The following is a 21,573-nucleotide window of genomic DNA, read 5'->3' on the forward strand; positions in this document are numbered from 1 at the left end:
TGAGCCTCCTGTGGGGACTGATGCCACCAGCTCTCCTACCTGGCCTTGGCAGTGGGAGCTGGGATCAGCACTGGAAGTTCATTAGGGCGCAAATTCCTATTATCTGTCCTTCAGTTAACCAGACAATTAAAATGCTGGCGGTACTTGGTTGGCCAGGTTGTCCATGCCCTGGCTCTGCTAGTAACCATCTGAACACAGCTCTGGGACAGAGGATCTGACACCTCGCTGTGTCAAGGAGTGTCACCTGAGGCCAGCCAGCCTTTCCTCTCGCCCTCCCAAAGTGGGCAGCCCCGTCACCACTCCAGCACCAGGGACATGGTCTGGCTGTTCAAGGGCACCCTGAGCCCAGACCGAATGTGACAGGAGATGTGCCACACAGTGTCCACTGCTGGACCTCATCGGGGTTGGGAGGGAAGGTCTGGGGTGGGAATAGCTGAGCTCAGCAGCACACCCCTAGTGCCAAGCTATGAGCATCCTGTCTGGCTTGTTTGGGGCGGATGCTGGGGAGATGGAGGAATGCCGGGGTGATGCTGGAGTGATGCTGAAGGCTGTTGGGGGATGCTGAGCTGCCTGACCAGGGAGCCGGAGCGTCTCCACAGAGCTTGGCAGCCTCCCCGGGAGCAGGGGGTGACCAGCAGAGGGCCCGGCTCTGCCGCTCCCCGTCGCAGCTTTTATTGTGCCCAGAGCTCTCGGTGAGCCCAGAGCAGCGGCTGCAGCCGGACAGACCAGCTGCTCCTCCAGACCGTTCCCTTGCTGCCTGCAGCCCCGGGGTCTCTGCACTCGGGGCTGCTCTGTCTCCCACTACACGCTTTCTCCAGAGGGTGCGGAGGGGACCATGACTTCTCCTCTGCCACTTGTTCTCCTGCTGCTGATGCTGCTGGCACCGGGGGCTGCGGAGATGCAGGGCAGAGCTCTGGAAAGCAGCACCCACCACAGCCATGGTGCAGATGGAGGTAGGACTCTGCCCGCGATTTCCCAGGACAGTGCAGAGATGCAGGTGATGAAGGAGAGACTGCGCCGGGGCACCGAGGAGGACTCCAAGTCGGTGCAGCAGTACGTGCCGGGGGTGCGGGTGGAGTTCCCGCGGCCCCTCAACTCTGCCAGCCTGCACCCAACCAAGGCCCTGCTGCCATCCAGCACGGACCCATCTGAGCAGCAACAAGGGGTCCCTACAGACGGGGAGGGGGCAGAGCCCCGAGCCAACCTCACCACTGTGTCTGACAAACGGTTGCAAATCCATAACCCCTTGTACCCGGTGACGGAGAACTCCTACAGCGCCTACGCCGTGATGTTCCTGTCCCTCATTGTCTTTGCAGTGGGCATCATTGGAAACCTCGCCGTGATGTGCATTGTGTGGCACAACTACTACATGAAGAGTGCCTGGAACTCCATCCTGGCCAGCCTGGCTTTCTGGGACTTCCTCATCCTCTTCTTCTGCCTGCCTGTGGTCATCTTCAATGAGATCACCAAGAAGAGGCTGCTGGGGGATGTGTCCTGTCGCATTGTGCCCTTCATGGAGGTAAGGGGCTGCACAGGGGGCTGAAGGGCTCAGGGACTCAGCTCCTCTCTGCCCTCTTACTTTTGGGGCAGCGTGGGCCTGCTGGGCTGGCACGGCATTGTGGGGGCTGTGAGGTGAGCAGGTCTGAGGTCACCGCTGTCACCAGTGGTCCCGCTCTGTCGTGCTGCTCAGTCCCCCACTACCACTATGACTGTCAGCTCCCAGGTGTCAGTGCCTTTGTGCCGGGTCTGCAGAGACACAGGGGTCCCTGGACGTTGATGGATGGCTTGGCTGTGCACACTCGCAGCACAGGACCCGAATGATGCCACTTTGGACATAGTGTGTCCTTTCCTTTGGACATAGGCCCGGGATGACAGACCCTCACCGTGGGTGTCCTGCCAGGCACAGCCCTAAGCCAGCACTTTGCAGCCCATCACGACGAGGCGATGTTTGCCAGAGGAGATGGGCATTTCCCGACTCTCCGCATGGCATCCCTGCTCAGAAGGCAAGAGCTGCTCATTTCTGGAGGTCTCCCACCCCAGCCTTTTACCAAATGAACTGTTTGCTCCATCCCTGTGCTCCACCTCAGACCCCCAGCATCACAGCCAGGTGGAAGGACCAAGAGAGGGGCAGGAATGTGAACCCACATTTACTCAGGCAGGGAGGCTGGGTGCTCCAGCTGAGGATAAGAAGGGTGATGTTCCCAGATCAGACCCTTTCCTGAGGAAGGTCTGCCATGGCGTGTTCCTAAGCTGCCCATGGGCTTCCTGGCCGTGTCCCTGTGGCGGATCCCTGCGGGTAGCACCAGGGTGCCCTGGGACAGCTTGGTCCCTGAAGGAGGCAGGAAGGATGATGGGATGTTGGGGCTGCTGAAGGACAGGCATAGTCCTGGGGTTGTCCACCCAGGAGGACACTCCTGCTCTGCCACCCCAGCTGCCAATCCTGCCCTGCCCTCCTGCCTCTGGGCCCCAGAGAAAGGGCAGAAAGGGCCTTCAGGGCTTCTCTGTCCACCTGGGACCCTTCAGCTTGGGCGGGAAGGAATGGCCAGGCCAGAGCTAAACCCCCAGCAAAGAGAAAGCCACGAGAGGGGAATCAGTCTGCAACCCAGCAGTTAATGTCCAACCTTTCCATATGGGACCATGCAAGCATCCCAGGATGCTGCATAAACTCTGTAAGGAGAAGATCTTCTGTCCTCCCTGGCACAAAGCTGGGTTTTTGGAGCAGAGCTGGCTACATGGGCTCCTGCTGTGCAGGACTGTGCCTGGGGTGACCAGCTGCATCCCTGCCGGGCGCTGGGAAAGGATGCTCTGCCCTGTCTGAATTACACACCAGGACAAAGGGGACCAGGAGAGACAGAAGAGCTTGTGGGAAGGGGTAGGGCAGAGGAGAGGCAGCAGCACAGCCATGCTGAGAGGGCTGCAGGTGCCAGCCATGGAGCTGGGCAAGTGCACTGGGTGCTGGCTGCGGAGCAGAGCAGTGGTGCTGGATGCTGGGGGTGGCTCTGGGCACTGGGCAGAGGAGCTGGGGCATGAGCAGTGCTGTTGGGCAGTGGGGATGGGTACAGGATGGTGATACCGGGCTAGTGCCCTGGTGCTGTGCCTGGGAGGATGCTGCTGTGCGTAACTGAGCCGTGATGCTGGGTGCTCCTGTACCCCACAGCGCTGAAGAGGACAAGTCAGGGCCACTGGAAAGGGCAGGGGAGATAGGGGGGCTGTTCCAGACCTGTTTAGAGCTGCTGCCCAGGCATCGTGCAGAACCCTGGGAGGTTTCCTGAGTGCTGGGAAGTTCCTTCAGTGCGGTGTGACATTTGATGGCTTCATGAGGCCAGGAACGGCCACAGGGCTAGGGGCCACCAGCACATGACTCTGCCATATTCCTGGCCGAGGACTGTGGGACTTGGCTCCAAGTAAAGCTGCAGCTTTGGGGCTGGGACCATGAATGCTGATTGAGACCCTCAGTGCCTTGCCAGCCCTCCCAGAGCCACTGTGCTTCCTCTACCTCCTTTGGCCTCTTCCCTTTGGCAAACAGGATGTTTTTCCTGCTGTTCTCAATGCAGCGGAAATTGCCCCAAGCTGATTTGTGACAAGGGCCCCTTCAACTCATTTAGTCTGTTGGGGAAGCCAGGGCAGCTCTGCAGAGCAGGGCAGGGACAAGTCAGCCTGGGGCAGCTGGGGGGACCTTGAGGACCCTGGAAAGGTGCTGGCAGGTGCGATGGTCCCTGCTTTCCCTCTCCAAGAGCCATCCAGAATAGAGGAAGAGCCCGAGGGACAATGCTGCTGTTCCTACTCTGGCTGGACAGACAGACAAACATCCATCAAAGCCTCTGCCTTCTGCAGAAAAGGGAACTGGGTAGGGACAAGTGGGTCAAGGGACAGTTTTATCCACCACCCTTTCGGGAGTCACAGAAAAGTCTCTCCAACCCTGACAATGAAGCCACAGCTTGTGACCCCTTGGAGGAAGGGCCTTGAGCTGTGGTCTTGGGTAGCCAGGGGCTTTGCCACCATAATGTCCAGGCAGCAAGGCCCACTGGTTCTGCCTCCCCTCTCACCAGGTGTCATCGCTGGGAGTCACCACCTTCAGCCTCTGCGCCCTGGGCATTGACAGGTTCCACGCGGCCACCAGCCCCCAGGCCAGTGCCCGGCCCATTGAGCAGTGCCAGTCCATCATCGCCAAGCTGGCCGTCATCTGGGTGGGCTCCATGACGCTGTCGGTGCCAGAGATCCTGCTCTGGCAGCTGGCGCAGGACACGTCACCCGTGTCCGGCATGGTGACGGAGTATTGCACCATGAAACCCTCGTCCAACCTGCCTGAGTCTGTCTACTCGCTGGTGCTCACCTACCAAAATGCCCGGATGTGGTGGTACTTCGGTTGCTACTTCTGCTTGCCCATCCTCTTCACCGTGAGCTGCCAGCTGGTGACCCGGAGGATCAGTGGCACTGAGAAGAAGACCGAGTGCCGAGGGACCAAGCACAGCCAGTGTGAGAGTCACTTGAACTGCACCATCATCGGGCTGACCATCATCTACGGGCTCTGCACCACCCCCGAGAACGTCTGCAACATCGTGGTGGCCTATATGTCTCCTGAGATGTCCAAGCAGACCTTGGACCTGCTCAACCTCATCAACCAGTTCTTCCTATTCTTCAAGTGCTCAGTGACACCCGTCCTGCTCCTGTGCCTCTGCAGACCCCTGGGCCAGGCCTTCATGGACTGCTGCTGCTGCTGCTGCGAGGGCTGCAGCCCCGACACGGCCTCCAGCGAGGGCAGCGCCGACAGCAAGCTCAAAACAGAGATGTCCTCCTCCATCTTCTTCGACAAGCCCCGGGAGTCCCCTCCACCCCTCCTGGCCCTCGGCACGCCTTGCTAAGTGCCACCGGGGACCTGTAGAGATTGATCCACCACCTCCTCCCAAGACCAAACGTTGTTTTGCCATTAGTGCCTGGATCTGGACGTGAAGCAAACAGAAGAGACAGCGCAGGGAGCTGCGCCGTGGGCTTCAAACCCTGCGTAGGGCAAATGGGGCTTGAAACCCCAGTCCCTGTGGCTACATTGGTGGCCTCTTGCCTCTGCCCAAAGGCCAGCAAGGACATCAAGACCCCCGTCCTGGCCACCTGGCCAGGTTCAGAGGGGTTGCTGCTCTGCAGATGGAGTCATGCCAGAAAGGTCCCATCAGAAACCACAGAGGGTTCCCATGGTGGCTTGCAGAGGACATAGCAAACACAAACTGCCCTTGTCCTGTCCCTGTTCCCTCCTGCCAGTCCCCTCCACCGTGGGAGAAGGTCCCAGTGACTCTATCCCATCGGATCCAAGCAGTGCCCTGTAAGAGCTCAATAAACCAGTAACCTAGAGCATGTCGTGCATGCAGCTGTCCGGCACCGCCGAGCAGCCCCAGGAGCTGGTGCCTGGGGCTTGAGTAGCTTTTTCCTACAACCTGGGTGGGCTGGGGGGGGGCATGAGGTCGGGAAAGCAGCCGTGTCAGGTTAGACAGCACCTGATGGTGATGTGGAAAAGCCCTGAGCCCCTCTGCCTCCCCCCGGGGTGATGCTGAGTGAGCCCACGCCAAGCGAGCCCCTGGGAGAGTCACCAGGATGGGGTTGTTTGTGGGACTCAAACTGGTCCCAGCACCGGGCTGAGGTGCAGCTGGTTCCCACCTGCACTGTGCAGGACCAACCTGCTACTGCTGTGCAGCGCTGGCGGGGCAGGTGGGACCAGCATCCCTTGGGGAGCCAAAGAGATGAGTGCGTCTCATCCAAACCACGCCGTGCAGGGCTCCTGGCCTTCATCCACCTGCTCACCGAGGGACAAAATTGTCTCAGGATTATGGTTTCAGGGCATGGGGTTTTCCAAGCCTCATATCCACCCCATGCACAGGACTCCTGCACCAATGGGGAGCTTCGGGGAGCAGCCCGTGGGGCTGAGGGCAGGCTGGTCACGCTGGCCCTGTCCTCCAGAGCTGTTAAAGCTCCTTGTCCAGCCGCTGGCACTTCCCCAGCCCCGAAATGCCGGGGCGAGGGAGACGGTTGCCATGGCCGGGTGAATGCGAGGGGTTCACTGCGGGCTTTGTGCGGCATCGACACCCACCGGGCTTTGCTTTCGCAGCCACGTTTCCAGGGAAACAAAAGCCCCAGTTTTCTTCTGAGAGCACAAAACTCATTTTTTCTTCTCCTCCCCGCCAGCATTGAGTCCCACAGACCGGAGCAGCTGGGGAGAAGGGGGGGTCTCATCCTGGTGCAGGGATGGAAGGGGGGAGCAGAGCCCGGGCTGCCCACTGCGCTGTCACCCCCTTGCATACCCACAGCGTGAGCGGGGTCCCTGGGGGGGTCAGAGGCGGTGGGAGGAAGGGAGCGGGGGCAGCTCTCATGCGCTTGGTCTGTGCTGCTCCATCCTGAGCCCGGGCCAAGAACGAACAAAGCCGGGCTTGTTCCTGCAGCCCCGCGGGGCTGCATGCGTGGGGAGAAGAGCAGAGGGGGGGCAGGGAGGGCGCAGGCAGCACCGTCACCCTGTACCGCGACACGGGCCCCACGGCGGGCACAGCATCCGGGGCTGGGTTGGGGTCGGGCACCATACAGCACAAAGCACAACCCGGGGGGGGTGAAGGGGACCGGCCCCCAGAGGACACAGGGTGGGTGCCCCCACCAGCAATGGCCACAGCACCCAGAACTGGGGAGGGAGAGAGGGCAGGAGCTCCAAACCCAGGTCCTAGAGCAGCCCCGGGACACAGCGCGGGGGCAGAGGACAGTCCGGTAGCAGCGATGGCCGCAGGCACAGAGCGCATCTTCGCTAAGAGAAGCTGGTACTGAGAGCCATCAGAGCTGTTTCCCAGGTGAGCACAATCACATGGGTGCTGCCTGGGGGGACACAAGGGGTGGGAACAGCCCCCAGCAGGGACGGGTGGCAGCGACGGGAAGGAAGCAACGTGACCAGAACCAAACCCGCAACGCAAAATTGTTAATTTATTATTATTAGGAGGCAAAAAAATTGTACAGTTACAAGAGTCATTTCCCAACAGAGGTCAAATCTGAGCCAAAATATCTCTTAAAAAAAACAAAAAGGTGGGGGTGGGGTTGACGACACTTTACAATTCATTAAATTAAAAAAAAAGAAAAAGGAAACCTCTCTTTGTGCAATTCTGCAAAAACAAGAACAGAAGAGAAACTCGCCGCCTCACCGCCCCGGAGCCGAGCAGGGGAAGGGGCAGCGCCAGGGGTCCCGCGGCCCCCGCGCTGGGGACGGGCAGCTGCCTCCCCACTGTGCCACCAACCTGACCCCAGCGCATCCCCCCAGCCCCGCTGAGTCCCCCCAAACTGGCCCCAGACAACCCGGCCAGGCCCACAGGCTGTGCCTGCAGAGACCAAACAACTCATCACATGGCACAGATGGGCAAAGCCTTCCTGACATCCCCCAAAATTTCTTCTCGCCCTCTCCCTGCTGACAGGGACCCAATCATGTCATCCCGAGCCCCACTGCCCTCATTTCCACCCCAGCCAGGGCAGCAGAGCCGGGTGCTGGCGCAGGGAGTAGGACAGAACTTGGAGCTCCCCCCGGCTCTGTGGGGCAGCTCTGCTGCTGCACAGGGGCTCTCGTGGCCCCACACGTGTCTCCAGCTGTCCCCTTTCCTGGTGTCCCTGCGCGATGTCCTCGGCCCAGGCAGAGCCCACAGCCCCAGCCAGGTGCAGCGGAGCCCTTCGGCACCCAGGAGCCTGCACGGCCACTCCGAGGGGCTGCAGGGGCCCAGGCACCTCCAGGGGCAGGAGCTGACCCCCCGCTCCCCACAGGAGCTGCTGGACCCCTGCACTGGCGCCAGCCCCTTGGGTTGCTGCCCCAGCCCAGCAGAGCAGGACGGGCCAGTGGGGCAGGATTGGGCCCACATGCAGGGGTCGGGGGACGTGGGGCAGGGAGACATGCAGCCCAGGGCAGTGAGGAGGGGCTGGGGCAGTGAACGGAGTGGGAAGGCTGATTGCAGCGGGTCACAAGTAACCCCTGTCCCCATGGAGGGGTGAGGAGCCTGGGGGCTGGCATCGCCTCCTCCACACACTCTGCCCATGGAAGGGCAAGGGAGGGGGATAAGTGGCGCTCCCGACACCCCTGGGATGCTCCCTGCCCAGGGGTACAGGCAGGACACCCAGGGGAGGGATGAGGGAGCCTCAGGGGACCAGCCCGCAGCCTGGCACGGCCCCATCCTCAAGGGGCTGCCTTCTGCCCTCATCTTCCTCCCAGCGCTGACCCTCAGCCAGCCTCAGGGAGCCCACGGCCTTCCTACCGCTTCACGGGGCCCAGTTTAGTAACAGCGCTGTCGCTTAAATTAAAAAATTAAAATATATATACATATATATATATACTGTATACACAGACAACAACAGAACAGTGCCAAAATGGAAGGAAGAGACAGAGAGAGGACAGGAGAGAGAGGCAAGAGTCGGACATTTTCTTTACAATAAAAACAAGGGCTCCACCTCAATGCGAGTGGAGTCTGGGGTCCCCTAAAAATACCCATCTAGAGAGAGAGCCGGAGGGACAGAGCAGGAGAGAGAAGGGGCATGGGCTTGTACAATGGCATCTTCCCCATCCGAGCCGCCGTCCGCGGGATCTCAGCTTCTCCTGGACTTCGAGTGCTGGATAAGCCACTGTAGGGTGATGTCTGTGAAGGCAAGGGGACACTCATAGCTTCTCCATCCTGCTGTTACCCCCTCCTGTACTTGGGGAGCAGCCTGGGCACCCTGAGCCCCGCGCCGGAGCCACCAGTACTCACCGATGTTGTCCTTTTCTTTGCAGGAGATTGAGTAGCAACAGATCTCTCGGTCCTGGATGGCGGAGAGGTTCCTGCAGGAGAGGAGCGAGCTTTGGCGGCAGAAGCCGGGGGCTGCAAATCAGCAGCAATGGGAGACACCCCCGAGCAGCCTTCTGAAGGGTCCCTTTGGGCCCCAGCTCCATGACGGGGGACAGTTTGTATGGCAAACGTTCCCCGAGAGGGGAGCAGCAGTGGGGGCAGCACGGGAGCTGTGTAGGTGCCTGTGGGACTGGGGAGGTCTCCAGGGGATGGCCGGGGGGGGAGTAGAGATGCTGTGAGTCAGCGCGGTGTCCCCGTCCCCTGGCTGCAGCAGTGGGGCAGGAGGCAGCAATGGCTGCGAGGAGGCCAAAGACGGCTAGATAAGGGAGAGGGACATGGATGGTGTCACACACCAGAGCACAGAATCATAGAATGTCAGGGATTGGAAGGGCCCTGGAAAGCTCATCCAGTGCAATCCCCCCATGGAGCAGGAACACCCAGATGAGGTTACACAGGAAGGTGTCCAGGCGGGTTGGAATGTCTGCACAGAAGGAGACTCCACAACCCCCCTGGGCAGCCTGGGCCAGGCTCTGCCACCCTCACCAGGAACAAGTTTCTTCTCATACTTAAACAGAACCTCCTGTGTTCCAGTTTGTACCCATTGCCCCTTGTCCTGTCACTGGTTGTCACCAGAAGAGCCTGGCTCCATCCTCCTGACACTCACCCTTTCCATATTGATCCCCATGAATGAGTCCCCCCTCAGTCTCCTCTTGTCCAGCTCCAGAGCCCCAGCTCCCTCAGCCTTTCCTCACACGGGAGATGCTCCACTCCCTTCAGCATCTTGGTGGCTGCGCTGGACTCTCTCCAGCAGTTCCCTGTCCTGCTGGAACTGAGGGGCCCAGCAGATCCAAGCTCCATGCACCCAGGGCTGCCCACGGGCACAGTGCCCAGCTCCAGGGCCGAGCGCCGTGCTGGGCCCCGACGCCACCGTGTGGCACATGGGACCAGCCCTGGCACTGGTGGCCACAGCTCCCAGCCCCTCCCCATCCCCACGTGTGCAGAGATGTCACCTCCGCCAGCCACTGCCTTGGGATGTCCCCAGCCCTCGTCTCTGCCAGCCCACCCCAGGCACCGTGATGTCACACCGACTCAGGAAGGAGTAACTGCCAGAGCACAGCGCGGTGACTGTGCTGGTGGGGACCCAACAGGAACAGGGGGTCCCACTGTGCCACAGCTCCACCACGGCCACCAGCACACTTACATCTTCTCAATGAGCTCCTTCTCATCCAAGGCACCGGTCAGGTCTCGTTTGTTCCCCAGGACTAGGACCTACAGGGCAGAGAGGGGACACCTGAAGCTCCTGGCCACCAGAGCAGGCAGGAACCTGCTTCTGCCACCCAGAAGGGGACCCTGCTTGAGATGCAGAACAGCCCTGGCCACTCCACCAGGTTGTGCCCAAAGGGAGAACACCCCTTCGGCAGGCATTTAGAAGGCAGAGTGCATCAATTAACAGCCTTAATTAGCCCATACACAGCACCTCCTGTGTATTCTCTAGTCCCACTGAGAAGCTGGCCCCACAGCACATCTTCCCTGAGGGGCACCAGCATCTCCCATGCAATCTAGGACATTCTTCCAGGAGCCTCTTGCTGTCTTTGAGCAAAAAACCTAGTGAAATAGCTAAACCTGATGTTATCAGGAAGGAACAAGGTGTAGATACCCTGCAGAACCTGTTCTCTGCAGGCAGCCAGCCCGAAAAAGCAACAGCTGCTTGCACCATCCACCGATCTCTCCTTACTTCAAAGCTTTTCCCATCCACAAAGGCATCCTCAGACTACACAGGGAAAATAAGCCAGCAGGACTCGTTCACAGCTCTGGAGCTCACCACGCGACTGTCACCTGACAAGGACAGCGCTGAGGCTGCGGCCGCCTTCCCGGGGTGAGCCGGCGCCTCTGCAGCAGCACAGAAATGCAGCAACCCCTAATTTACATTTGGAGACTCACTCTCAAAAAAGAGCACTCAGAAGGGATGTGAATGCACCGTGTTATGTCAGGGGCTTAATTTAGTTGGCAGCAAAAGTCTGGGATCCGTAGCAAGATCCTCGATTAGCTGCTTTCAAAGGAGGTTGGTTTGGGATGCTCTGCAACCATCCCGCCCCGGCACGTGCAGTGTGCCCCGCTGCTCCCAGCCCACCCTGCAAATGTCACAGCCCAGCAGCCGTGCTCCTAGGAGACGAGACCTTAATGTCCCACCATAAATCAGGTGCAAATTCATGCAAGAGGACAGATCTTGCATATCAAGGGGTTTTTTTTTGGTCTCTTCTAAAGCTCCCTTCCCAGCCCTGGGTTGGAAAGCATTGCTTCCCCAGCTCCCGCAGGAATGCAGCGGGGAAGGGGACCCCACCTAGGAAGGGGATTCACCCCTTAAATCTGCTCTGCAAGACACAAGCCCGTTGCTGCAAACCCAGGCAGCCACCAGCTTGGGGAGCACAAGTGTGTGGGGGAAACGCGTCCAGGATGGATCCCCAGCTCACCGGGATGCCCTGGAGCTGCGGCTTGTCGAGCAGGTTGTGCAGTTCGTTCTTGGACGCCTCTATCTTCTCCTGGTCGGCAGCGTCCACCATGTACCTGCAAGGGAAGGGACACCCCTGAGCACAGTCCCTGAGGTCCCTGCACCCCGGTGCTGTGCTGAGATTTGCTCCACCACCAAACCTTGCTCACACGGCAGCCGCATTGCCCCAGCTGGCTCCCCAGTACGTGAAGGTGATGGGCAACGGGATCCTTCCCACAGGACTCCTGTTCGCAAGGGACGCTGTGAGCCTCTCATGTCTCCCAGGGGACAGGGGACCTCCCTGTCCCCATTCCTGCAGGGGTTCACCCCGTTGACAGCAGAGACACGGCAAGCGAGGGGGCCCAGGCACTGCCTGGGCAGAAGAAGCTGCAAAAGACACGTCATTCCCAAGTGACGCTTGTCTGCACGTGGTGGCTCCTTATGGAGACACACAGAATAAGAGCACAAGTGGAGGAGACAAGAGAAGCTGATGATGGTGAGGAGAAGAAGACGTTGACTCAAGGTCCTGGCAGGGGAAAGGACTTGTTCTTCTTCTCTCTACAGGAGCAATCTTGGCATGGGGCACAGAGCAAAGGGTACACGAAGCCATTAGTCAGCAATGCTTGCTCTGAGCAGATGGGGGAGATTTAGGGAAAAATTTAGCTCTTATGGGCAGATACCCATCCTGCAAAGGACATAAGTGAAGCCAAAACTGGGGAGCGGAACTGATGAAAGCAGCCTTTATTTTAAAGATGGAGAAGCTGGGAGAGAAGAAGTGAAAAAACACCATCAAGCTTCATCAGGCCTTGTGGGGTTTATTAAAAATAGGAAAAGAGCCTTTAGCTACGGAAGCGCTGAGCACAGGGAAATGTGTATGGTTGTACCAAGGGACAAACAGCACCAGGTGCTGCCATGAGCCTCCGGCGCAGAGAAAAGAGACACGACGCAGCTCAAAGTGAGGAAGGCAGACTGGAGCACGGCCTGGATGGCCACAGGTCCTTTCACTTCTTTTCAACCAGATGGATCACTTTGGAAAATCCTGAAATTATGGATGGAGGCAGTAAAAGGACTGAAAAAAATGGGATTTTGTCACTTCCAGCAAAGCTCACTGTGATGTGTCCTGACGTGGGGACAAACAGCAAGGGCAGAACCAGACACTGCTGTCCCAAGGAGCAGGACAAGTGGTCCCTCACTCCTCACCTGCCAGACCTGCAGCTGGGAAGGGCAGTACAGAAACCCAGCCCTCCAAAACCTCAGAGTGCTGTCAACTGGTGAAGAACACATACATCTGATTTTCTAACTGAGTTTAAGCAACACTGATGTGGTCTCCTAGGGTGGATTCCTGCCATTAGGAGCAGGCAGCATCTTGCCAGGGTCATCCCCAGCCTGGACTCCCTGGGACCACACTTACTGCAATGTTTGCAAGCAGGGGACATGCAGGGACACTCAGAGACCTGCTGACTGTCAGCAGCGGGCATCGCAGGGAGGCTCCTTTGCTCCGCACAAGATGCATCCAGCAGCACATAAACACCACGACCTGGGAAGACGCTGCTGGCGGCCGCCCATAAAACCAGCCTCTTGGAAAGGGCTGAGCCACATCAATGGCCTTTGCTCAGCCCCTGCGATGAACAGGCAGCACATGGAAAGCACAGGGGAAAGGGAGGGAAAGACTGGAGGAAAAGAGCCAGGCTGAGCGATGCTGGAAGGGAAGGGTCTGCCACGGCTGTGGGGACCTGGTGCCCTGTGCCAAAGCCCGTGGGGGCACCAGTCCCAGGGGAAAACGCCTCAACTCCCAACACAGGTGTCCGGCTTTGGCAGTGGAGGCACCGCAGCTCCCCCGGCTCAGCCCTGCCCAGCGCCCATGTGGGGGCGATGGGACCGTACCCCCACCCACTGGCGGGGCTCAGCATCGGCACGTGGGTGACAGGGCTCTGGGGGATACTCACACTATGGCACTGACTCCGCGGCAGTACCGCTCCCACATGCTGCGAAACCGCGGCTGGCCACCGATGTCCCAGAGCTGTGAAGGGACAAGGCAGCATTACCCCCTGGTACTGACCGTGACCCCCCCGTCCTGACTGTTACCCTTCCCCCCGCAGCCACCCGGCCGGAGCACCCAGCATGCACCAAACCCCATCCCCTCCTCTTCATCTCAAACCTAACGAGGAGGCTCCCAACTCGATAAAAGAAGGCGACATGTCAGGAAGGGCAGCTGGAGGGTGGAAGGGAGCCAGGGGGCTCCTTCCCATGCCCACCACCCCTCTGGGACTTTGACTGGTGCATTTGCCACTTCAAAACACTCAGCACATTATCTGCAGCAGGCAAAAACCCTCCATTAGCTTTCAAGCCCATTCCACCATTATTTCCCAGCCCAAGCCAGGGCTTTTGAAAGATCCAGGAGTAGAAACCTCCTCTCCCTTTGCTCTCGAGGCAGAGGCCACCACTGCAAGCCATGACCTGTTTTCTGTGGTGCTCTCACCTCAGCAAGGTGACCACATCCACGAGTCCCCACCAGCAAGCCAGAGGTATTAGAAAACTTGCAGCTTTGTGGCCTTCTAGTTGTTACCGCAGAGGTCTGGATCTCCTATATCCCTTCCCACCATCTCCTCTGGTGGGTACCTGCAGAAACCTCACAGGCTGGATCTTTCCAACTGCAGCTGGGGCTGCCAGCATCCTTCAGTACCCAGTGGAAGGCCCACCAGTCTCCCTTCACCCCACCCTCCATCTCAAGAGCCCACGCCACCCTAACATCTCCACCTTACCTTTATGGTAACGTTCCCCTTGGTGATCTTCCTCATGTTAAAGCCCACTGTTGGGATCATGTCTTCATTGAACTGTCCTGACTGCAAGGAACAAGGTGAAACAGCGTTAGGAGGCACAGAAACACCACCAGCCAATCTCGAGCAGGGCAGCGACCTGACACCCACCTAGAAATAACCCCGAACGCTCCGCCAGCCCTGCGGTGGGTGCAGCACGACCCTCCTCCTGGTCCACACCAGGAGCAAAATTAGAGACAAGGTCATAAAATGCCTGCGGGAGGGAAATGCTGCTGCTGCATGGGGTGTTGGGTGCCCTGGGTGCCCCGGTACAGCCCCAGCAGCCACCTCCTGCATCGGCTGCTGCTCAGCTGCAAGTCCTGGAGGCTCCAGCACGTTTCCTGCTTTGGATCATTTTCAGTTCAACCCAAACCAGACTGACTTCTGTTTTTCTGCAGGTCTACAGCCTGCCCCACGGGTCCTCCAGCCCCTGCACCCTGCCTGTGCGTGAGAGCTGGGTGTTGGGTGACACGAGGAGTGCAAAGGGTCCCAGCTCCCCTCCCCAGGAGCTGCCACTGTGTGTCCTCCAGCAGCGCTGCTCCGAGCCACACCAGGCAGGAGAAGTGTGAAATCGCCACAGATTTGCAGCATCCCAAGGCTGCTGTGAAACTAGGTTAGTCTTGTCGGAGCGGCGAGCAGGAGCAGCCCCTCTGATGCCGTGGGGAGATGCCGGATCACCAGTTCACGTGCCCAGCACAGCATCAGAGGGACAAGACGGCACTGGTCTGTTAAATCCCACCCCACCTTCCACTTGCTGCTCAAATCCCAAGGCTGCGAGATGGTCCTGGGCTGAGCAGCACAGAGGGATGCTCCATGGAGCCGAGCACAGGAGCTGTCACAGCCCTTCACCCTCTGCTCTTGCAGCGTCCCACCCGGCAGGCATCCTCATTGGGACTCAAAACAGGTTGATCTTCTTTGCTTTTTAAATGCATCCTTGTGGAAGGTCCTGCTGCGGGATGTCAAGGAACCTGACGGGGAAGAGGGTTTGATAACCAGGCTAACATGCCGCTGGGGCTTTCGAACAACAGTGCCAGAAACCTGCAGGAACCACCAAGCATGACCAAACTCATCCCAGCAGCTCTTTACCGGCTTGAAATCTTGGTTTCTCTAGGACTTTTCTGTTTTTTCTTTCAGTCAACAGAAACCTCAAAAAGAGAAGGCAATTTATGCCATGTTGCGATAAGCAGAATTTTGTGCCTGGTTGAGCCCATGGCTCCGCCAGACCCACCATGTGAGCCACTCCCTAGGGTTTTCCTGACTTCTTCCAACAGTTCTGCAATACCTGCTGCTTCCCCTTTTCATTTCCCCTTTGCATTCATCAGCAGAGCCAACGGGCCTCCAAGTCACTGTGCACCCAGAAACCACACTGCAGACTGGCAGGGAAGGGCACGGGGGGGCGGCGGGGAGGAGGGCAGGAATCCCTTTGCCACCAGCCGACACGGGGGATGTCTCCTGCAGACTGAGGTTCAACATGCAATTTTGCTTTACGGACCAGGCGTTAAGGAATTTGATCAGAAGAAGTGGTCGAATTGCTGAAGAGCTCTCGGAAGATGCAGATACCTCCATGGGGGATCCCGGACCACATGGGAACTGCTGGCTGTGCCAACGCCACCTGAGACATGATGGGTGATGGTCGCTCTTCTTCCAGGAAGGGCTGGGCTGCAGGAGCCAGGAGTCACCTCTGCTGTCACCCAGGGGAAATGGGACTGAACATGTCTCCATGAGCAAAGCACGGCCTCGCTCCCTGCCCCAAATCCTTCCCCCAGCACAGCACCTGCCTCCAGGCTGCCCACGGCCAAGGGGCCGCCACAAAACCACTAGTGCTGCCTAGAAAAGGTTGGGCTGAGAACATGACACGTGATGGTCCAGGGTGACTTGCACATGGTCCCTGCTGTCTTGGTACCCACGCTGCAACACACTGAGCTCCTTTTGCATCGGCTTCTCTCCAAAAGCCTTACCAGCTTCGAATGGTGGCAACGTGACGTCTCTTCTGCCCTCTCCAACCATCCTGGACACAGACACCTCTGGTACATCCTTAACCACCTCCAGGGAGAGAGAGGAAGCCCCCAGCCCAGCTGCAGGTACACAAGGTACACAAACCTTCATTGGACATGTCTTGCCCAAAATTTTCCTTACACGAGGGATGCAGCATCCATGCTGACCCCGGATTCCGTGCCCAGCTGCACCGATCACACGGGAACAGGGTGGGAAGTGATGTTTGGAGTGATTCCTCTGGGAGGCACAAAAATCCCAGCAGGATTTTGTGGCTATGATGGGTGGACCAGGTTTTTGCACCCCGGCCAAACCGCCCTGCCCTAGTGCAGAGCAGAGCCAGCCCCACAGATGGATGTTTGACTCCAGTATCCCATTCAGATGAGAAAAAGCCAAACTTTGGTCAAGCCTTGGCAAGGCTTCCCTTCAACAGGTTGCTGAACACACACAGGAGACCTGGACCCAGGGAAATAGTCAGAAATGCAGTTTGGTAAGACAGGACAGGCTGTGCTGGTTGAGCACAGGGGACGGCCGGACAAACGTACTGACCAGCAACCTGTCGACCCTTTAGATTCCCTTATCCCTCTATTTTCCCATGTTTGTTCCTGTAGACATCCTAAAAGAAGTCTTGTGCAAAGCCAAGGTGTTTCTCCTCTGTGATACTTCGGGTTCCGCACCTCGCCTCTGAGCAGTGTCCACACTGGGACCAGTACTGTTTAATATCTTCATCAGTGACACAGACAGTGGGTCCAAGTGTACCCCCAGCAGGTTTGTGATGACATCAAGCTGAATGGTACGGTTGACATGCCTGAGGGACAGGATCCATCCAGAAGGACTAGGACAAGAAGTGCGTCCATCTGAACCTCATGCGGTTCAACAAGGTCAAGTGCAAAGTCCTGCACCTGGGCCACGGCAGCCACCAGTATCTCTCCAGGCTGGGGATGGAGGGATGGGGAGCAGCCCTGTGGAAAAGGACTTGGGGTGCTGGGGATGAGAGATGGGACATGAACCAGCAATGTGTGCTTGCAGCCCAGAAGGCCAATAGTATCTTGCGTCGCATGAAAAGAAGAAATTCAATAATTTTTTTACAGTGAGGGTGGTGAGAGCCTGGCCCAGGTTGGCCAGAGAGGTGGTGGATGAACCATCCCTGGAGACATCCCAGGCCAGGCTGGACAGGGCTCTGAGCAACCTGAGCTGGTGAAGATGTCCCTGCTCATGGCAGGGGGGACACTGGGGGAGCTGGTAGGCCCCTCCAACCCAAACCATTCTGTGATTCTATGATCCTGGAAAAAAAACACTGTTCATTTTTTCTTGGCTCACACTGAGAAGAGCTTGCAGCAGCAAGGCAAGACCATGCCCCAGACAGCCACATCTCCTCTTCCAGAAATATGGAGAAACGCCCCCAAAACCCCGCTGCCTTCTGTGTTATGAAGCTCAGGTGCAATGGAATCAGCTGTTGAGGGCCCAGACTCTGCATCTGGAAGCAGAATGACCACACAGTGCAAGGACCCAAGTCCCCCTCCCACGCCACCCTGGCCCTGCCAGACCCCACGCACGGTGGGCCCAGCGGTACTGGGAGAGGCAGGTGCCACACAGACCAGCCAAAATGCTTCAGAACAAGATCTCCTTGCCTCCCCTCAGCATCTCCAGCAGCACCTCTCTTCTCTACCTCCTCAGCAATCTCTGGAGACCTTGTAGGACCTGGAGATGCCAACGTCCCTCCCAGGCTCAGGCACCCAAGCGCATAGAATCATAGAAACATTTTGGTTGTAAGAGATGCTCAAGATCATTAAGTCCAACCATAATCCAACTCTAGCATTAACCCATGTCCCTGAGAACCTCATCTAAACACCTTTTAAACCCCTCCAGGGATGGTGACTCCAGCACTGCCCTGGGCAGCCTGTTCCAATGCCCCACAGCCCTTTGGGGAAGAAATTGTTCCCCAGATCCAACCTCAACCTCCCCTGGCGCAACTTGAGGCCGTTTCCTCTGCTCCTGGCGCTTGTTCCTGGGGAGCAGAGCCCAACCCCCCTGGCTCCAAGCTCCTTTCAGGCAGTTCAGAGATCAGAAGGTCTCCCCTCAGCTCCTGTTCTCCAGCTGAACCCCCCAGCTCCCTCAGCCGCTCCCATCACACTTGTGCTCCAGCCCCTCACCAGCTCCGTTCCCTTCTCTCAATTTGCTCCAGCACCTCAAGGCCTTTCTTGGTGTGAGGGGCCCAAAACTGCCCCCAGGATTCGAGGTTTGGCCTCCCCAGGTCCCAGCACAGGGACGGTCACTGCCCTGGGCCTGCTGGCCACACCAGTGCTGGTACCAGCCAGGATGCTGGTGGTCTCTTGGCCACTGGGCACACTGGCTCATGTTCAGCTGCTGTCACCAACACCCCCAGGTCCTTTTCCAGCTGCTCTTCCCCAGCCTGCAGCGTTCATGGGGTTGTTGTGACCCAAGTGCAGGACCCTGCACTTGGCCTTGTTGAACCTCAGACAATTGGCCTCAGCCCATCGATCCAGCCGGTCCAGATCCCTCTGCATGGCCTTCGCACCCTCCAGCAGATCAACACTCCCACCCAACTTGGCGTCATCTCCACATTTATTGAGGGTGCACTCTATCCCCTTGCAGACAGGGTCTTGCACACAGCAAAACTGCCAGGTATGAAGCATTTACTTGCAGAAGTGGGAACCCCACTGAAGTCCATGCTGAGCCCCATGTGCTGCAGACACTGCTGGGGGAGGAGCAGACACGCTGGAAAAGGGGAGCTGGGCTGGCAAAAGAGCAGTTGGAAGAGGATGAGGACATACCCAGCGATTTCCAGCCCCGTGAAGGCAAAACAGTCCAACAGGTTTATGATAAACCTCCATTACTCTTTAAAGCTTATCCAGTTATTTTAAAAGGCACCAAATTACATTTCCACTTTTAATGCAGCCTGTGTTGCTATTAACAGGCTACAGCGTATGGCAGGTCCAGAGCAGGACCGCTCCATGCGTGGCACCACTGTGTCCCACATTGACATGGGACTGAAGTAAAAGAACCATGGCAACAGCAGGGACAAAGTCACCCCAAAAAAGGATTGGTGCTCATGGTCACTCTCCCCAACCCACAAAGGTCCCTGTCCCCCCATGCTGGCATAAGTCTGCTGGGGAACCAGCACAAGACCTGAACGTCAAGTGGTGACAGCCAGCAAAACAACTCGAGAGCAGGAGCGCTGTCGTCTCTGGGGTGAAAATGATTTTAGGGTGTCCTCCTTCTGACCTCAGGCACTTCAGAAAGGACATTTTCATACCTGCAGCACCCGGCACCAAGGGAAACCCTCCCAGGGAGCACGACTGCAGCGCAACGAAGACTCCAAATTAGCTGCAAAATCACCTTTGACAGCTCAGCAGCTTCCAGTGCTGTGAGCGGGCAGAAATAACTCACTTTGCTTTGGAGCCGAGGCACCGAGTGAAGCAACGTGCATGGGCGAGGGGGCACACGGGGGAACTGGGACAGCTGGAGGATCTGCACCCACCTCCCTCCATGAAATCCCAGGGAGCAACAGCCCAAACCTTCCCCTTTCGCATCTGGAGGGGGCAAGAATAACTCAAAAAGCAAGAGTGGAGACACCGCTGTGCATCCCCATCGGTGAAACCACACCCTGGGCTTCAGGATCCAGCGCCCCAGCTCCTGCTGCCCCGCTGGATTCAGAGACCCCATAGACAAGGAAGCGCAGCCGGGGAGAGGTCAGGGTTGAAGTGTCCCCAAGGAGGGTGTCACTGCCCTGTTGGGGTGCAAAGCAGCCACTGCAGCAGCCCCCCGGCACCCCCCAAACACCGCAGCTGGTGCGTGCTGGCTGGGGGAGGAACCGAGGTCACAAGGCAAATAATCTACAGCAGGCACCGAGCAAAACCCCTGGTGACACAGAGCCCTGCAGGGTCATCCCGAGGCCCCACCTGCACGTCCCCCGGGGCGGCGGCGCCCAGCGATGACAAAGCGCCTGCTGCGACAGGGACGAGAGCGGGAGCTTCCCCGGCTCCCAGCGCCGAGGCACCGGCAATGCTGAGGGGAACAGCAGCTCCCCAGCCGGCCAGGAAGGGCAGGGGGGCTGGATCCTGCCCGGGGCCTGCTCCGGCTGCGGCCCCCGAGCCACCGCGCTCAGCACCGGGGATGCAGGAGGAAACGCGGGCGCTGGACCAGGCCCTCCGGTGCTGTGGGGCCTGCGGCCTGCACCGCACCTCGAACCTGCACCGCACCTCGAACCTGCACCGCACCCCGAACCTGCACCGCACCCCCCAGCTGCACCACACCCCGAACCTGCACTGCACCCCCAGCCTGCACCCCCCAGCTGCACCACACCCCAAAGCTGCACTGCATCCTAAACGTGCATTGCGCCCCCAGCCTGCACCCCTCAGCCTGCACCCCCCATCCCGCACCCTGCCCCGCACCCTGCACCCCGCACCCCCAGCCCGCACCTCCCACTCCCCAAATGCATTTCCGGGCTGGGTGCAATAGGGCGGAACAGCTCCGGGGAGCAGCCTGGAGGGTGCGAGACTGTGGTGCAACGAGGGACAACGCAAGGGGGGTGCAGCGGGGGTGCAGCGGGGGGTGCAGCGGGGGTGCACGACGCGGGGGCAGCTCGGGCGCCGGCGGCGCACAGCCCAGCCCGCAGCGGCCCCGGGGGCGCGGGGAGGGGCAGCCGCGCTCACCGCGATCACGTTGACGAAGGTGGTCTTGCCCGAGTACTGCAGCCCCACCAGGGTCAGCTCCATCTCCTCCTTCCAGAACAGCGCCCGGAACCAGTCCAGCAGCTTGTTGAAGAGCGCCAGCATGGTGCCAGGCCGGGCCGCGCCGAGCCGAGCCGAGCGGGGTCAGCCGGGGCGGGGCCGGGCCGAGCCGAGCGGGGCCGAGCCGGGCCGGGCCGAAACGAACGGGGCCGAGCGGGGCCGAGCCGAGCGGGACCGAGCGGGGCCGGGTGGAGCCGATCGAGGCCGAGTCGGGCCGAGCAGCCGCCGCCGCCCCGGTATTGTCCGCGCGCCGCGCGCCCCCCTTGCCGCACCGCCCCGCGCGCGCCGGGTGGGGCACGCGCGCCGAGCGCCGCCACTGCCGCCCCCTATCGGATGGGAGGACCCGCCGAGGCAGGCACGCCACCTCCGGCCCGGCCCGGGCTGGCACCCCGGAGATCCCGCACGCTGCACCCCGGACACCCTGCACCCCCTGCACTCCGAATACCCTGCACACCGCGCACCCTGCACCCCCTGCACCCCGGACACCCTGCACACCCTGCACCCCCGACACCCTGCACACCCTGCACCCTCTGCACCCTGGACACCCTGCACCCCCGACACCCTGCACACCGCACACCCCGCACCCTGCACCCCGGACACCCTGCACCCCCTGCACTCCGAATACCCAGCACACCGCGCACCCTGCACCCCCTGCACCCCGGACACCCTGCACACCCTGCACCCCCTGCACCCCCTGCACC

At 59.4% G+C, this 21,573-nt stretch overlaps 2 protein-coding genes across 2 annotated transcripts; one reads left to right on the plus strand and one right to left on the minus strand.

Moving 5' to 3' along the window:
• The first annotated feature begins 352 nt into the window (after positions 1-352).
• Positions 353-5,343, plus strand: GPR37L1 (G protein-coupled receptor 37 like 1). Its single transcript, XM_065038585.1, has 2 exons — positions 353-1,519; positions 4,050-5,343. The coding sequence occupies exons 1-2, from the start codon at positions 836-838 to the stop codon at positions 4,860-4,862; spliced, it is 1,497 nt and encodes a 498-aa protein (XP_064894657.1). The 5' UTR covers positions 353-835; the 3' UTR covers positions 4,863-5,343.
• A 1,587-nt stretch (positions 5,344-6,930) lies between these two features.
• Positions 6,931-21,137, minus strand: ARL8A (ADP ribosylation factor like GTPase 8A). The gene is made up of 7 exons (XM_065038589.1): positions 20,795-21,137; positions 14,073-14,153; positions 13,257-13,330; positions 11,294-11,387; positions 10,024-10,091; positions 8,745-8,815; positions 6,931-8,633 (listed from the first exon to the last, which is right to left on the minus strand). Exons 1-7 carry the CDS (start codon positions 20,915-20,917, stop codon positions 8,584-8,586), a joined length of 561 nt encoding a protein of 186 aa, XP_064894661.1. The 5' UTR covers positions 20,918-21,137; the 3' UTR covers positions 6,931-8,583.
• Positions 21,138-21,573: the final 436 nt, after the last annotated feature.

This window comes from Columba livia, chromosome 22 (assembly GCF_036013475.1).
Source record: "Columba livia isolate bColLiv1 breed racing homer chromosome 22, bColLiv1.pat.W.v2, whole genome shotgun sequence".
Lineage (NCBI taxonomy): Eukaryota > Metazoa > Chordata > Aves > Columbiformes > Columbidae > Columba > Columba livia.